At 51.5% G+C, this 18291-nt stretch overlaps 1 protein-coding gene across 3 annotated transcripts in view; it reads right to left on the reverse strand.

The window, feature by feature from the left end:
• Nucleotides 1–18291, reverse strand: part of MCC (MCC regulator of WNT signaling pathway) — a 253060-nt gene that overhangs the window by 11794 nt on the left and 222975 nt on the right. For all 3 annotated transcript variants that reach the window (XM_069492730.1, XM_069492732.1, XM_069492731.1), the window contains exons 14-15: nt 14022–14228; nt 9662–9762 (exon numbers count right to left, since the gene is read on the reverse strand). In XM_069492730.1, coding sequence (XP_069348831.1) covers nt 9662–9762; nt 14022–14228 — 308 coding nt within the window. The remainder of the gene's footprint in view (nt 1–9661; nt 9763–14021; nt 14229–18291) is intronic.

Below are 18291 nucleotides of genomic sequence, written 5' to 3' on the forward strand. Positions count from 1 at the left end.
ATTTAAGAGGCAGACTCATGGGCGTTTCACAGTAGTAAGACAAACCAAGGTGGCTGGCCAGTAAGCCCGGCTAAGCCAGCCTCGGCGGTGGGACTCGGTGTACCGGGACAGCCTGGAAGCATGGCTGTGTGGGCCATCAGAGAGGAGGTTGTGTCCTGCCTAAAATAAAAAGGCCAGCAGTGGACCCTGTGATTAGACAGAGTCCAAATGAGGGGCTGTGGGAGTCATGGGGCAAGAGCCCAGCCCTGATGAGGCGGTGAGTGGCTCTCGGCCACCAGGAACCTTTCCGAGGAGGAGGCGTAATCAGACCAGACCGCAGGGAGTCACAGCCATGCAGCCACAAGGCCCGGAATTTCTTAGTAATTGCTGATTATATGGAATTAGTCACCGAGAGAATTGTCTGCATATGTGGTTTCTCTCCTCCTCACCTTTTATTAACTCTTAAACCCCAGTCAGGCTCTGCCTCCACTGAAATGGCTCGCTGAGGCCACCAGGGATCTCCGTGTGGCCACTGTGGCCATGTGCTTTCTTCGTTCCCTCTCGGCACCATCTGCACGGTGGGCCGGGGCCACTCCCTGCCCTGCCAGGCTCCAGTGCCTGGATTCCGTCCTCGCCCCCTGCCTGCTCCTTCAGTCACCCCTCCTCCCTGCTCCTCCTCTGAACATGGGCAGTTATGCAGGACTTGGCCTGGACCATGTTTATCTCACCTTTTCTCTAATTGATTCTCTGCATTCCCATTTATTTTCCTAGAAACTATCTATCTGCTAAAAACTTCCAAACCTTTATCTCCAGGCATCTCTTGGAATCTCTGGACTTGTCTATTTGACGTCTGCCCTTAACAGCCATCTTCAATTTAACATGTCCAGAGCATCACTTTTGAAATCACCTTCCAAAGCCACTCTTGCTCCTGTGTCAGTGAGGGGCAACCCCTGTCGCCTGGTTACTCAGAGTCATCCTTAACTCCTTCCTTCCCCTCATCCTCCACATCCGTGCAAACCCTGTCTGCCACATGTCATCTTCTTGCCCTTTCTGCTGCCACCGGCCATCCTTTCTCACCTGGGTAACCACGACAGCTAACTGGTTTCTCTGCTGCCGCCTCTGCCCCCCTCTGATCTGGTTTTCACACAGCAGCCAAGCAAAGTTTTCAGAATGACAAATCAGATCATATTACTGCCCTTCAGTGCCCTCCTTACCCTTGGAATAAAGCCTGTGGTCTTACCCGGCCCTATAAGGCCCTTCTCCACCAACCCCTGGACGGACCCCTGCTTCCCCGGCCTCTGGGGCTCACCCCTGACGCTTGCTTTCTACCCCAGCACTGGAATCCTGCCTGTCCTCTGCTCGGGATGTGCCTCTGCCTCTCTCCTTCTCTTACCCCCTTGTCATCTCAGCTTAAATGTCACCTCTTCAGAGAGGCCCACCCTGACCACCCGCCTAAACAAAGGGCCAGAGTTCTGACATCACAGCACCTTGTCACTTCCTTCATGTTACTCATTGCAAACTATATTGACCTTGTTAAAAAAAAAAAAAAAACTCTCCAGAATGAGTATGTCATATCACCCCATTTCCTTCATGATAATCATCATCATCTATAACTCATTTTTTAGAAAATCCAGGCAGCAGATAACTGCTATCTGTAAGTCCTTTACAAGGATAAAGGTCATCTCACTCTCACACAACCTTTGAAGTCAGTACTATCATTCTAATTTATAGATGCGGCACTTGAGGCCCAGCTGAGACCTGCCCACAGCCAGCAGCCTGCAGAGCTGGGCCTCACCCTGGGTGTCCGCAGAGCCTGTGCCCTGACGCATGTCGCCGAGGTACCCTGAGCTTCATAAAGGGAGTGCGGCAGAGCACAAGACAAACACAATCTCTGGTTAGGAGCACAGGCCTGTGGAACTAAGGATTAAGTGTCCCCAGATAATGATGTTCTGCAGGTATTATGTTTGAGTGTGGCTACGTTTTGCCAGGAGTAGCAGCACGAGAATGATAGCAGGCTTTTTTGCCCAGACATTTCTGTGAACGTGTTTCTTGTCCAGGAAATGCACCTAGAGTTTTCACTACAGCCGCAGTGTGCTCTGATGCTCTCACCACGCTGCCTTTGTGAGAGCCCAGGTGAGGCCTTCTTCTCTGTGAGCTTTTGGAACATTACATTACTTTTGTATCAACAAAAGTAAAAGAGGCCGGGCGCGGTGGCTCACGCCTGTAATCCTAGCACTCTAGGAGGCCGAGGTGGGAGGTGGGAGGCCAAGGTGGGAGGATCGCTCAAGATCAGGAGTTCGAGACCAGCCTGAGCAAGAGCGAGACCCTGTCTCTACTACAAATAGAAATCAATTAGCTGGACAACTAAAAATATATAGAAAAAACTAGCTGGGCATGGTGGCACATGCCTGTAATCCCAGCTACTTGGGAGGTTGAGGCAGGAGGATTGCTTAAGCCCAGGAGTTTGAGGTTGCTGTGAGCTAGGCTGACGCCACGGCACTCTAGTCCAGGCAACAGAGTGAGATTCTGTCTCAAAAAAAAAAAAAAAAGGAGTAAAAGAAATCTCAATTATGCAAGCAACACCCACCTCAAACCCTTGGGTGAACATCAGTCATCACCTACGCCCTTCTAGGCATCCTGGCTCTGGGGCTTAGCAATTTGTTTATGTGATAATGAACCCACAGGTGCACTTTGTATTCCATTAACATCCTGCACTTACGGAATTCTAAGCACAACTTCCATTGCTTGATTGCTATCATAAATCAGCCATATATGAAGAATAAGTAAGTGCAAGATTTTTTTTTTTTTTTTTCCTTGAGACAGAGTCTCACTCTGTCACCTTGGCTAGAGTGCAGTGGCATCCTCATAGCTCACTGCAACCTTAAACTCCTGGTCTCAAATGATCCTCCTGCCTCAGCCTCCCGAGTACTTGGGACTACAGGCGTGCACCACCACACCCAGCTAGTTTTTCTATTTTTTGTATAGAGGGGGTCCCTCTTGCTCTTGCTCAGGCTGGTCTCCAACTCCTGAGCTCAAGTGATCCTCCCGCCTCAGCCTCCCAGAGTGTTAGGATTATAGGCATGACCCACTGTGCCCAGCCTGCAAGTGCAAGTTTAATAAAACAGCACATTTTAAAATAATGGCCTTCCTAATAAAACAGTGAAGATTCTGCTGCTTGTTCACTCAGTGGGGCCTCCTGTTTTAAGCCCACCCCGCTCCCTTTCATTTCATCCCACTATGTGTAGGGCTCAAAACCAGTACTCATCCAGAGCTGCTGAAATAGGCACCAACTGGTGCCATCTTTTTTCCCTTCACGGCCAAAAGGTGGCTCCTACAAGTCTGGAAGATTTCTAGAGCTGGGCAGATGATTTTGAACTTGGACGTGGATTTGAACTGGTTTGTTCTGAGGCTCTGCTAACAGCCGGGTGCTCTGAGCACGTCAGGGGCTCAGAGGAGAGCAGGAAGATACATGGCGGAGGCGACTGGCGGAGGCTTCAGGCAGGGGAACATTCGGACAGGAGGGGATGAGGAGGGGCCCACAGGTGAGAGAGCCAGGGAAAAAGCAAAGGGCAGCTCCCAGAAAGACGACTTGTCCAGAGTGGCTGGACTGTGGATTATGTATAGGGGAAACATTTGAAGTATGGGCTAGGAAGTTAATTTAGGGAACTATAAACAGTCTTGAATGCCAAGCCACTGAAGGTCTATGCAGAGCAACCTAATCAGATGTGTGTTTTAAGGTACTTTGGTGGCAGAACCCAATGGCAGAATGACCCATCAGGATACTGCTCCGTGAGTTCTAGGGAGCTGAGGGCCACACTCGGGAGAAGGCAGCGCCGTGGGAGGGAATAGATGGGATCTCACGGGAAGACACAAAATGACCTGCTGACAAGGTGGGGAGGGGGGAACTTCCAAGTTGTAATCCTGGGTCATTAGGAGAACAGAATTAAAGAATATAAATAGAAATTCTTCAAACAGCAGGAGGAAAAACAGAATTCTGTTTTGGACGTGCTGTGTATTGAGGCTTTAGCATCATGTTTGGGAGGAGATGTCCAGTAGACGTGAGGTTGAGATAATTTAGGGACCATTCAGAAGGCAGCAGAGTTGAAGGCATGTTCTTGGCTAAGTAAGCCATGGCCTCTGCCCACAAAAGGACTCTCTTTCTATGGGGGATTGAGGGTGAAGGAGGGGGAGTAGAGGAGGGCAGAACCGGGAATAGTACGAAACAAGAGCAATGGAATGTTCTATGATAGAAAGAAATTCAGGGGACAAAGGAACCAAGAAAGGATGTGTGTGTGTGTGTGTGTGTGTGTGTGTGTGTGTTGGGGGGTCCTTTCTGCTTGGAGGAGGAGGAAGGCAATATCTGGACACACGTTATAGTCACGTTGAAGTCACACCGATGTGAGTGCCTGGGCATGGGGATGGGTGGGCTGAGGGCAAAAGGAGCTGCAGGAGTGAAGTCCCGGAGGCACAGAAGCGAGGCCGCAGCCCCGAGTGGCTCTGGGTGCCACAGGAGGGAGGGGGGAGGGAGGCAGGGGGCAGACCACACGCTTGCTAAGCTGTTTGGATACACACTCGGGAGCCACTGGAAGGTTTTTAAGTAATGGGGTATAGTACGCAGAATACTAAAATGGCCCCAAGATTTCTGCCCCTTAGTGTACAAACCCCTTCTCCTAGTTATTCAATCCAACGTTAATCTACGTGCTGCTGTGAAGGAATCTTGCAGATATGATTAAGTTCTCAAAATAGCTGACCTTAACGTAAGATTTGCCAGGTGAACCTGCTCTAATTAGGTGAGCCCTTAAAAGGGCGGGGGCTCTTCCTGGAAAGAGATTTGGAGCACGAGAGGGACATGTCCCGGGGGAGCGTCTCACGGCCAGCTCTATGCATGCAGGGGCCCTGCAGGACGAGGGCTCTCGGCGCGGAGAGGCCCCCGGCCCAGAGCCAGCGGGAAAACGGGAGCTCAGCCCCACAGCCGCAGGGAGCTGAATTCTGCCGACAAGCAGAGTGACTCTCCCCTAGAGCCTGCAGATGAGTGTGTAGCCCCGGAGGACACCATGGTTGCAGCCCGGCAAGACCCTAAGCAGAGACGCCAGTCATGCTTTTGTCACACAGCAATGGAAAACTCTTATGGGGGTAACCATCTGATTTGTATCTTATAAGGTTACTCTTGACCCTGAGCGATTTCCCCCTTTTTATTAGATCATTCTCAGGAGCACAGTGTGCTCTAGTATCCGCTTCTTAAAAGCCTGCACAGCAGAGCTGCTCAAACCGGTTGTCACCACCCCTGGCCCACCCCAGCATGAAGTGGCTGCCCCCTCACTTTGAAGCACCTTCTTTCCCTGGCTTTTGTGCCTCCCCTGCTGGTGGACGTTCCCAGCATGGGAGTCCCCCCATGGCAGTGACCGGCACAGTGGGGTCCGCGGGTCAGGGATGACTTGGGAACTCCTACTCCATTCTCTTTGAACCCTCGGACTCTGCCTCATGTGCCTGCCCCTTCCTGTGTGGCCACCTCCACTGCTAATCAGGGTCACATCCAGATCTGGTCTCTCGTGATCACACTGATCAAACAGGGCCCACCTGGCACCGGAAGTCACCTCCTAGGGATCTGACACGTGGCCCTCTCTCCAAGCAGCAGTGGCTTGCCCGCTTGGCACTGACCAGAGAGATATTAATAAAAGGGATCTGCACGCCCCTCCGCTGGTGGATGAGTCAGGCGCATCCTGTCACTGGACAGCGTGGCCACTGCAATTTGTCACTTGCCTTGACTTAGCGTTTTACAGAACCATCTGGCACACGTGCACACAGGTGGCATATCCCAGGTCCCCGAGGGGCTCAGCAGAGCCCCTAGTGGGCGTGTGACTAAATGACAGCAGCTCCTTCAGGAGCAGGTAGCCTGTGGCTCTTGGGCTGGGTACCGCCCTGCTTCCAGGCCAGAGGAAGCAGGAATGCACGTGTGGTGGCACTACACACTGCCCCTCGCCGTGTCTTGAGCCCCCTTTCCAGTCTACTTCCCTCTCCTCGTCCCGAGGAAGCATAGATCCTCACTTTTTAAAAAAGAAATTTTATTTTTTAGAGACGGGATTTTTTAGAGATGGAGTGTTGTTAGGTTGCCCAAGCTGGATTCAAACTCCTAGGCTCAAGCGATCCTCCTGCCTAAGCCTCCCGAGTACTTGGACTACAGGCGTGCACCATGCCCGGCTCAGATACTTACCTTTTAATCAGCACGGCCCACATATGACCTGCCTCGCAGCTCTGTGCCTTGGAGGACGTCTGCTCCCCCGCACAGCAGCTGGGGTGCCCTCAGCGCTGCTAGACTGACCAAGGGTTGTGTGCCCGGAGCACGGAGCTTCCCCTTCGCCCAGACCAGTCACACCACAGTGGCTACAGTCTTCAGATAAGCTCGCAGGAGCGAGCTCAGCTCACTCATCTGCAAGCAAACCAGGCTTTGCCAGCACATGTAGGGTGCAGGGGGACCCCACAGAGAATGTGGAAATATGCAGTCTCCCCACTGCCTCACCGTGTGACCTTGGGAAGCCGCTCTGCCTTGATGTGCCAGTCCTCCCCAGGTCACACGGAGAGCAGCACCTGCTCCCGGCTGCGTCCCAAGAACATGACGGAGACGAGCCACTCTGCTCCTCTCAGCTGTGCTCAGGCGCGAGGGCGGGCTACACGAACCCCACGTCGGTACGAAGAAGAGTCATTTCTGAAAACTCCCTTTCTTTAGCTGCCCTGTCATAATGCACTTCTTTGGTGGAAGGATTATTCAGTTAAATTTTATTAGGACCAAGGGCAAGAGAGGGATCTGAGCTGGAGAAGGGCTTTGCAGCACACGGTCTGTGTGCACAAGAGCAAAAACCAGATGCCCTGAATAAGAAGACACCTCGTGTGCAAGACTGGAAACCCGGTCATCCAGATGGGGTTTGATGGCAATACCGGAGCCAATAAACTGTAATAAATGCTCACAGAAGTGGAGGGAATGAAATCAAACCAGATGGGAGTTAGTGAGTGAGCGTGGGGTGGCATACAGCCCTGGCTTTGTTCCAAGCAGGAGAAAGTTAGGAGAAGACACAGTGAGAGAGCCACGGTTGGGGGACAAGGCCCAACAGAGGCCGAAGCCTGGCCAGGTAAGGGGAGAGTGGGTTGGGACAGGGCCATGACCCAGAACCAGTGCCTAAAGTGTCACAGGGCACCCTCCCTGGGATGGCTGGCTCTCCTCAAGCACGACCACGGCTTGGCCTCTTCCCTGTCCCCTTATCGACCTGCTCTCTCTGATCTGGATGCCTGGGCCCACAGTCCTGGCACCTGGAACCATCCTTTTTCAAGGGAGGAATACTGCAGAAAACGCTGGTAAGATTTCCCCAGCTGATCTCAGCCACTAGCTTAGCAGTGATTTAATACCTTCAAAAAAGGTATTAGTTTCCGTCTGATTTTTAAAAATAAAAACATGCCCAAACCTCAGCCCTCAGGTGTCTGCATTATAGTACCCTCATGAAATGATTATTCCAGTTCCTAAGCTATATTTACAATTTAATTTTGTTATTTCCCTTTTTCCTTTAGCTCTGTGGGCTCTTTCTTGGCTCCATATATCTGAGTCTTGATTAGAAATCCATGCTAACCAACTTAAGGCTGCGTACTGGAAATCCACCGTGACTGACAGAACAAATGAAATCTCCTTGTGTTTAGTCAGCACAACCTCCGTCCTACTTGTGCTAGCAAAGGCCTCTGAGGTTTGGGGAATTTGAAAAATGTAAGGGCTTAGCTTACAGATACAACATCCAAATGGCTCCCAGTTGGAAGCAGGGGGTGGATTTCCACCCGTGTTTCTGGCACAGTCAAGGCAGCAGGATTGGCTGAGGGCATTTTTGGGGGCTGCTTCTCTCCTCCCACCCCAAGCAGAGCAGTTACCATGTAACCACACGGCCAGAGGCACTGGCAAAGTAAAAGCAGTAAAAGTATTACAACTTGGAAGGAAAGACAAAAAGTGACAGTGAATCTGGAAGGCAGCGAAGCCCCCCACCACAAGGCAGCCTGCGATCCCCCGCCAGCCTGGGGCCGCGCTGCCACATACGCAGGCCGGGCTGGATCAAGTGAGCTCACCGAGACTACGCTGCAGCGTCCCCTCCCACCCCAAACCCCCAGAAATGATAGGAAGATGTTTTTTTAAATCCCCAAGCATCTGAGAAAGCAAGACGTGCTCTCTGTATGCCAGAAACCACGAGCAGTCATAAAAAACAAAAGGCAGATGTTTTATTCTTCCTGAAAAAGGAAACCCTAACTCAAAATGCACACAGAAAAAAAAACCTCTGCAAAAGGAAGAAGGGTGCTCCAGCCAGAGGTGTTGGCTATTAGAACAGGAGGAGACAGAAAGCCCAGAAGGCCAGCTTCTCATACAACCCGGCTGAACGCACTGCGGGGGCCTTGACCACATCTTCGGGGCAGCAGTTTGCACCAAGCAGACCAAGCAGACGCAGGCTGCCAGGAGTTTAAAGTACAGGAATGACCACACAAACGAGAACCACCAAATATTTAAGGGAATTCAAAACCAAGAAAGAGCCACAAAACTCAACTATAAAAAGAATTTACACATGAGGAAACAGAGTTGATACAGCAGACCAAAAAAATTTAAGAAATTAAGTATTAACATCCTTAAAGAGATGCAAGAGGACATATTATTTCAAAAGAGATGGTAGATTTCATCACCAAAATAAACACTCAGCACACAGGCCGAACACTACAATGGGTATAAGGGGAGGCAGAAAATTGAGCTGAAGAATCGATCTCTCCAGAACTGCCCCTGACAGGGCGGCTGCCGGCCACATGGCTGCTGAGCACCGAGACGTCGGCTGGTCTGAACTTGAAATGTACTGTAGTTGTCAAATACATACCAGGTTTTGAAAACTTAGTACGAGAAAAAAAGATAAAATATCTCATTAGTTTTTAAAATATTGATTCCATGTTGCAATGATTAATTCAGATACATTGGATTAAATGAAATGTTATTAAAATGAATTTCACCTGTTTCTTTTTGCTTTTTACACGTGACTAACTAGAAAATGTAAAGTAACATCTGTGGTTCGCATTACATTTCTAACAGACAGAGCTGCTGCTCTAGAACCCAGAGCAAAAGGAGCCCAGAAGGTATGAAAGTTGGGGTACACAAGACAGATCCAGATGGGTCAGCATCCGTCTCTCCTTGCGGAACGGAGAAAGCACAGTGGGGTCGCGGGTTGCAGGAGAAACACTGACGATAGAGGGAAATTTCCCAGGACTGAACAGACACATTCTACCAACAAGGCGGGCACATTCCCGCTGACGCTGGGAACAAGGTAAGGTCCTGTTCTCATCCTCGCTAGTTAACATCGTCCTGAAGGTTCTAGCCAAGGCAACAACACAACAAAAAAGGAAAGGAAGAGACATGTTCTTATTTGCAGATGAAGTGACTGCCTACGTGCTCTCCCCTCTCACTCTCTTTTCCAAAGGCCTGGCACAGACAGGCTTCTCCGTTTCTGGCCTCCAAGGCAGGGCGAAGGTAGGACACGTGTGCACCCCCCGCTTCCCAGGCAGGCCTGCGGTGACCCAGGAGGAGCTGAGTGAGCAACTTTAAAATGAGAACAAGAAAGAGAAAGCAGAAGGAAGCCTCCGCCCGGGATAACCAGCGGTCGGGTATGGGGAGGGTGCTTACCGCCGGATGGCGTTGGCGAACTCCGCAGCCAGCTCGCTGTCGCTGTACGTCGTCCTCAGTTCAGCTAGGGACAGAGCTGGGGAGGCGACGTCAGCACACTCCTGACAATAGCAAACACATTCTCGTTAGACCAGGAGCCAAGCCTGACAGCATCCGAAGCCTAATGTGCTTTGCGCCATAGACGGCGAGGGGACAAGCCGGGCGGCGAGCCAAAGAGCCCCCTCTGCTCCCAGATATCCGGTCATCTTCACAGGTTGGCCAGCGGGTGTGATGACACCCAGTGTGCTCTGAGCACAACACATGCATTCACTCATTCAATCATCCCAGGACTGGGATAAGAAGCTGCCATTATCCCCATGTCACCGGGGAGGAAACCCAGGCACAGGGAAGTTACGCTGCCCACTCAGCAGCGAGGACATGGTGGAACCAGGATTCAAACCCAGGCCGCTTGGCTCCAGATCAGTCTCCTCACCACTAGGCAAAGCCTCTTGTAATGACAAAGACAAGTGAGAAATACACGTGAATATCCTTCTTGCCCCATCCCGCCCCTCCTTGGGAGAAAACCAGTCTTCTCTAGATTTAGGAGCTTGACTGGGTTCAGTGTAATCATTCAGACAACAGGGAAAGGAAGAGGAAAACAGAAGTGCACCCCGCCCCCATAGATTAGCATCAGACAGGGACCTTGACATCACCTAAACCAAATCCTTCCGTTTACAGATGAGGAAAGCTAAGAACCAGAATCCTAAATGCTAAAGAGAGTTAGACTGTTCACAAAGCGCTGTCCACGCCTGCTTGAGTGCTCTGCTTTCTCTGCATACAGACAGAGCAGCCGCTACACACACAGCAGTGTGGTCGGGAGTGGGGGGGACACTCATCAGACGAGCTGCTCTACGGACACGAGGATCTGCCACGCTGCAGCCCTGAGATTAACAAGCTTGCAACCCGCTGCAGGAGACAGAATGTGAACAGAAAACTGTATCAGGATGGGATGAGAGCTGCAAAGAGGCGTGGATCCAGTGTGCTAGGAGTCCCGATGACAGGAGGCACATCGTGTCCCTGACAGTCTGACACAGAAACGCGTTCCACCCAGGGGTTCCTCGGCAGCAGCACTGCCAACACCCGCACGCCCTTCCCTCCGCTGTGCCCTCTGCCTGGACCCCTCCCCTCCCTCCTCTAGCTGTGCTCACAGACCCAAGTGCCCCTGGAATCCACCACTTTTTCTGTATCCATTCCCATTTGAGGTTAATACTTCATAAGATTCCCTGAAGACAGGGGCTGCCGTGTCTCATTCACACATCGGGTAATATCTGGTGCATGTAGACAAGAATTGCAAAAGCCTAGTGCAACTTGGGTAAGATTTGGGATCCAGTTGTGCTGGTTGGAGAGAAGTTTCTAAAACAAGCAAGAACACCTACTCAATGGAGCAAAGGTGGCCTGCCACCTGTTTTTATACGGCCCAGAGGCTAAGGATGGTATTTCTATTTTTAAAGTCACACAAAAAAAAAGGTCAGAAGAAGAATATTTTGTGACAGGTAGAAATTACATGAAATTCAAATTCCAGGGTCCATAAATAAAGTGTTACTAGAACACAGCCACGCCCACTGCTGTCCCTGCTGTCCCTGCTCGTGCACCATAACTCTACAACAGCAATGGTGGGTCTGTGACCCTCCAACCCTAAACTGCATGCTCTCTGGCAGCCCCTGCGCCGGACCATCTGTCTTCTCCACCAACAGGTAAGACCGACTGAATAGCCCAGACAGGACATTGTAGCCACATAGCAAATGGATCTAATATTTGAAAGATGAGCTAATCAGCTTACTCTAATTTTACTACCTGAAAAACACAGGCTACTCTTATAAAGCTTCTTACTGTAAGGTTAAAAAAAAATCACCTGGCCTTTTCCATCAGAGAAATTTCCCTACTTTGAAGCCACTCCACAAAACACAGTGCTTCTCCCAGTCAAAACAAACACCGTGAACGAGAGGAGAATGCTTGGTTCATGGGCCGTCCGGCGAGAGCCCGGTCAGTCCGTTTCCACCCCACCTTGGGAACACACACACAGACACTGCTGCTCTTGTCCCTCAGGCTCTGTCCCAAATTGACCGCTAACAAGTTCAAAAGGCAAAAATGAGATTTGAAGGTGTTTGTGTGGAACAGGAAACACAATCTTCCTGAGCCCCAGACGCTACCATATGAAATGGCACCGCGTGGCTGGTCCCCGCACTCCACCCCCAAGCCTTGGGCGGATGGTTTCACAGTGCACTTGTCACAGTGACTTCTCTAAAGCCCAAACCGTGTCACATCACCCCCTGTTGAAGACCCATCATGATCCTTCACTGTCCTGAGGATAACCCTGCCAACACACCACTTCCACTTCCCTCTGGGCCTTTGCACGTGCTGCCCCCAGTGGCCTAGAGGTGTCACCTTCTCTCCCCTGGCCCTCTGCCCTGCCCCTCCTCATCAGGCAGCTTCAGCTCTCCACTGGGTCTCAGAAGTTCATTTCTTCCAGAAAACCTGTCCTGCAAGTCTGAGTTCTGTGTCCGACTGTAGCCTCCCACGGCACTCGGACATTCTATCCCTGCACTGTGACCTTCCATTTGCTCATCTGTCTCCCCCCAGAGGGTAAATTCCTGGAGGACAGACCTTGTCTGTCCCCATGGAGCTGCCTCGGACCGAGCTGCACGTCCCCTCGGCGCGGGCAGGCTGTGAGTGCCAGATCTCAGCTATCAACTGCGGACGGATGAAACGCAGCCACGGTCTCGGGCGGGCTGGCCCGGCTGGGAGCCACGGCCGTGTGCCCGCTTGCTCCTCAGCAGGTGGGGTGGGGAGGTGTAGCTGTGGCCATCTGGGAAGCATGCTGCTATTTAGGGAGTGACAGCTCACTGCCACACAGCACCAACATGCTCCTTCCTTCCCAGGTACACGGCTCTCAGAGACGCCCCTGCACTTGCGCCGTGAGAAGCCACTTAGGGAAGGAGCAAGTCAGCACACGCCCACGCATCCTGGGTCTGATGCAGATTGGGCTCAAGAGAAACCTGCATTTATTAGAACAGAAAAATATGATGCGCAGAACATAGAGTACCCTTAGACAGGGATTTAACTCTTTAGGGTCTAGAGGGTTTTTTCCTTCCAATGTCAATATTTAGAACAGTTCTGAGGTACAGGATAATGGAATGAACTTGGATTCCAAAAAAACCCCCAGAAAGACCTGGGGGCTGACAGGAGTGTGAGCTGCAGAACTGTGTCACCAGAGAGCCCACGCTCTGAAGATGCAGGCTTCGTGAGCCGAGGCCTGCCGTCCTCCTCCTCTGCCTCCAGGCGGCTTCCCGAGCGCTGCCGTCATACGGAAGCGAGGGACAATGCAGGGGAGAGGGAGAGAGCCCATGAGCCACGTTTGGGTTACGTTTTGATTCTGCCATTTATTACTTGTGGGAACCCTCACTTCTTTGGAGCCTCATTTTTCTCACATACGTGGGGATAACAATTCTGTCCTCAGAGGTGGGAGACGTAAGGGAGATAACGAATGTACTGGCCCCCCTTGCTGTGCAGCTTTGATTTCTGTAGTTTGCTACCTGTGGTCAGCCAGGGTCCATAAATATTAAATGGAAAATTCCAGAAACAAACAATTCATAAGTTTCAAATTGTGCATCATTTCTGAGTAGCACGATGAAATCTTGCACTGTCTCACTCCGTCCAGCATAGCCACGCTGTCTCCACTTCCTGCCCTTTGTCACTCAGTGGCCGTCTTGGAAATAGTTGCGGTACCGTACTGCTGTGTTCAAATCATCTTTATTTTATGCAATCACGACCCCAAAGTGCAAGAATAGCAAAGCTGACATATTGTTATAATGGCCTATTTCATTATTAATTATTGCTGTTAACTGCTTACTGTGCCTCATTTATAAACTTCATCATAAGTATATACGTACAGCAAATAAGAGGGAACATATAGGGTTCGGTATTATCTGTGGTTTCAGGCATCCACTGGGGGTCTTAGAGCGTACCCCCACGGATGGGGGGACTATGTACATATCAACAAACACGGGGTGCTGTGTGGAAGGGGTGTAGGAGGAGCAGCTGAGGCCGACATCAGACCACCAGGCAATGGCACAGATCACGCCTCTGATAGGACTGTGATATGTGAAAATGTTTTAACTATTACATAAAGTGAAAACTGTTTTTTTTTTAAAATGTGGTGACACTTAAAATGTTACCTTCTTTTCAGATATCTAGGAATGACCTGCAGTTCCTATCCAAGTATAAGAAATGGAGGCAGCAGGGCACTGAGGTGTGGCCAGAGGCCACCAGGCAGAAGTGAAGCCTGGGCCCGAGGGTGTCCCTGAGCCACTCCGGGCCCTACCTTGCTGGGTTTGTCTTTGCCGCCGCTGCTGGTGGAGCTGAGCGACCGCATCCGCTGCTCCTTCTGCTCCTCCACCTCGGACTTGAGGTGCTCGATGTGCACCAGGTAGGCCTGCTCCTGGGCCTCCCGCGTGCTCAGCTTCAGCTCCAGGGCCTTCTTCTCTTTCTCCAGCAGGTAGAGCTGGGCCTTCAGCTCGGCCATCTCCTCCTACGGAGCAAAGGACACGGAGTGTGTGAGGCGCCCATGATCTGAGAGCAGGGCTGGCGGCCACCAAGTGGGTGAGAGGAAGGGGGTCCCCGGCCGTAACCCACAGGCTCGTGGGAAGGTCATCACTTTGGTGTAAGAATAAGATGACTGGGAGCAGACATGGCAGCTGTCTCCACACATCTGAAGGACTGACGTGTGGACAAGGCCATGTGCTTTGTCACTCTACAGACTAGAACTGAGACAAATGGGTAGAAGTTATAGGCAAGCGGGTTGTGGTTCAATATAAGGAAAACCTTTGTAACAACTGGAACCCTCCGAACGGACATACTTGGCTTGCTGGAAACCAGTTAGCCATGCAGGGAAAGCTAGGTCCGAACCGATCCCTTCCAACTGCCATTTCAGTTTCCGATGGCACCAAGCCACAGATTTACCCACCCTGATTGCCCTGCAGCTGGGCCAGGTGCTGAGGATGCCCACAGCTGTATCACCCTCTAGTCTCACCTACGCTGAGGGCCCGAATGAAATCAATAGGAACAGAGTTCTCCACCAGTGACTCCTTGTCAGATAACCTCCGAAAGTATCTTAACTCAAATGAGAGCTGTCCGTGGAGAACAGGAAGCGAACCCAAAACAGGACATGCTGTCCTGGCACCAGAAGTCAGATAACGATGGTAACTGCCAGGCTTTATTGAGCACGTAACACTGTTGTAAGTGTTCACCTGAAGTAACTCACCTAATCCTCCCAACCTGAGGAATTCTGAGTATCTCCACTTACAGATGGGAAACTGAGGCACATAGAGGAAAATTCACCTGTCCATGGCTACCGGGTTAAGTCGTGGAGCCAGAGTGTGAACCCAGGCCGTCTGGCTGAGAGCCCAGGCTTGTACGCACCAAGCTATGCTGCCTCTGCCCTTCAAGACGGGCCCGTGCGTGACTCCTATCCTCTGCGAGGGTGAGTCCACCACCACATGCCCACCGTGTCCAGTGTCCCCAGTGATCTCTATGATCCCCTCCTTGAAAGGGTTCCTCATAAAGCTGAGTCACCATCCTGAGATGGACTCACCAATGTCACTGGTTCTGGCCACCCCCGAGGTGGCCCTTCTCTGAGGGCACAGGCCACGGGTCTGGTGTGCTCGCCTGGGTGAGTCGGCTGGGGGCAGCTGTTCTCACCCTCCAAGGTGGGGAAACAGCTAGAGGGCGCCCACCCAGGATCGTCACACTCAGGTCTAGAGGACGTCAGTCAATGTGCTCAGTGTCCACTCAGAACCTGCCAAACCTTTTTTCCCTGTAGCTCAGACATGAAAACCAGAATGAAATGTATTTCCATGCCCAGAAGGTTTCTCATCTTCTGCCATTAGAAGCAGGATTCTGAAGGTTCTGGCAACACTGAGCTGATGTGGATGGTCACTTCCAGAACAAACATAAATGCATGCTTCAAAGAAGCGAGGATAAATCCGTGGGTGCCAGAAACGGAGAGGGAACTCCGCCAGAGGGGAACAGCAAGCCGGACAGAAGGCCGGCTCACAGGGGCACCAGGCCGGCGCGCAGGCCCTGAGCTCTGGGAGCTTGGTGTCTGTGCGGCAGCAGGGCCTTGGCCCCTTGGCCGGGACTCTCAAAGCACTGCCAACAATAAGAGACTGGAAAGCTTCCTTCCTGGAGATGTGGCAAGGAAACTTGTCATCTCTTAGGCCCTGGGTAGGAAAAGAAAGAAAAATCTCTTTTGAGGAATCCAACCTCAAACTTGAGTCATGTGTAGGTGTGGTACAGGAATCTCAAGCCAAGAATGTAACACAAAGCAGTCCTAAACCTCGGAAACCCAGGGGTCCCAGCAGGTCTCAACACTATAGAACCACTCTGAGGGGACATCTGCAACCCAAGACCTGCAGGACCCCGTGGGAAACAGAGTCCACGGAAGATGGGCCAGGACCCGCATTCTCGCCCTTGCGCCCGCACCGAGGAAATGAAAATGAACAGCACGGACGTGGAATCAGCAGATACAAGAAGCGGAAATAACAATGTGAAAAACTAGCAAATTAAGATTTAAAACAATTAAACACACAAAGGAATAGGAGTCATAGTGAAAGGACAGGACATTTTAAAAAGAAGAGTGGATTTGGAAAGGAACCAATGAGATCACCTAGTAATGAAAATGTATTTCCTAAAGATCATGTAAAAGAAATGGGTACAATCCAGAAACTGGGTTTCTCAGCAGCTATATCGTAGAACAACAGGGCGCAAAGCAGCGTGATCAGCTGGAGACCGGACGTGGCGTGGGCGAGCACACGGCCCCAGCGCCCTGGAGGGACCCGCAGGAAGAGGGGAGGACGCCCGTGTTCAGCCGGCGAGAAACTCGCAGAAGGGCACGGAGCCGATGCCAGCAATGGCTGCCCTGGATCACGGCTATGCATTATTCTCCTCCCAGCTTTTCATACTTTCTACTCTTTCGGGAAATTTCTAAGATCTGTACACATTTTATTTTCAATCGGCAAAGGGAATATTAGAGCTTTTATTCCAACAAAAATGTCTTTCCTGGCCGGAATACCACTGAATTGATCATGCCACACATCGGCCAGAATATAAAAAGGAAAACCTCAGTCTTCAGCCAAAGAAAACATGACGTTTGGAATAAATATCAGAAGGGCAGCCTCAGAGCTCATGCCACAGGGTGCAACGGGATCACAAAATTGTGATTTTCACGATTGGGGGGAAGTCACTGTGATCGTGGAGCGAAGGCCAGCTCGTGAGCAATGACAGGGGAAATCCGAGCCAAAGCGACGTGAGATGTCTCCGGAGAGAAGTCAGGGTCTGAGCTCAGTGGGTGGATGAACATAAGCAAGTCTGGAAACTACCGGGCAGAGGGAAGGAGGTGAGATTCCTGCATCCGTTACCACTGCCTGGCATCATCCCAGACTTCACCCAGACCCGGGCAGCCACCGAAGACAGGACGTGCTGAACAAGTCACCCGTGAGTGTGTTGGGGTGGCTGTTGCTGACAGCGCCTCTCCACGTTGTAACCAGAGTTTTTCTCTGAGGACAGCATTGACCAAACAGAGAAGAGCGGTTAGGAGCTATGAACTCAGCACTGCCACAGCGCACTCTGGCCTGCTAGACTTGCCTCTGGTTCCTGCTTGTGACCCCCCTTCTACCCCCGGGGAGCACCTCCCTCACATTTCCACTCCTGGGAGCCAGAGGCGAGGCCGCGTCCACGGCTGTGCAAGTCAGGCCTTTGCTCGCAGGAGAGCCGAATCTGGAAAGCAGGTTTGGGAATACGGCTTCCAGCCCCAGCTCTCCCTCATCAGCAGGGCCGGGCAGGGGAGCCCCATGTTGACTCAGGACCTGTGGGAGCAGCCGCAGGCGAGTTCCCACCTCTGCTGTGGGTCTGCCGAGACGCAAATCACAGTGACACAGGTCCATGCTCCCCACCGGCTGTTATTCTGTTTCCACCCAAGCTGGGTGGGCTGTAGACAATTCTGACAGTAACTACACAGAGTTAGCACAGACTCCGCAGGCTGAGACAAAGTTCTCCAGAGATTGCCCTCACTTCGATGCCAGCCACGTGCCTGTAGTGGAACAAACACCAGGCCATTTGCACTTCTGTCTGCAAATCTGGGGGAACCCATGACCCTCTCAGGATCAATAATTCGCTAGAACGTCTTGTGGAACCAAGGAAAGCACTAAGCTAACAATTACAGTTTTATTATAACAAGCACACACAGGGCGAGGTCCAAGAGAATCCTGAACGCACATCTCCCTCCTGTGCCCTCTCCTTGTCGAGTCAGGCTGTTGGCACATCAATATGTTCACCAACCGGGACGCTTCTCTGAGTGTCAGAGTTTGTATTGGGGTATCATTAAACAGGCCCGATGGATTAACCCATCGGCCACATGATGGACTCGAGCTCTGTCTCCTCCCCTTCCTGGAGGTCAGGTAGCTGAAAGTCCCAACGCTCCATCACGGCTCGCTTGGTCCTTCTGGTGACCAGCCCACATCCTGAAGCTGTCAAGGGGCCTACCATGAGTCACCTCATCAGCATAACAAAACATTCCTATCATGCAGGAAATTCCA

This window comes from Eulemur rufifrons, chromosome 17 (assembly GCF_041146395.1).
Source record: "Eulemur rufifrons isolate Redbay chromosome 17, OSU_ERuf_1, whole genome shotgun sequence".
Taxonomy (NCBI): Eukaryota; Metazoa; Chordata; class Mammalia; order Primates; family Lemuridae; genus Eulemur; species Eulemur rufifrons.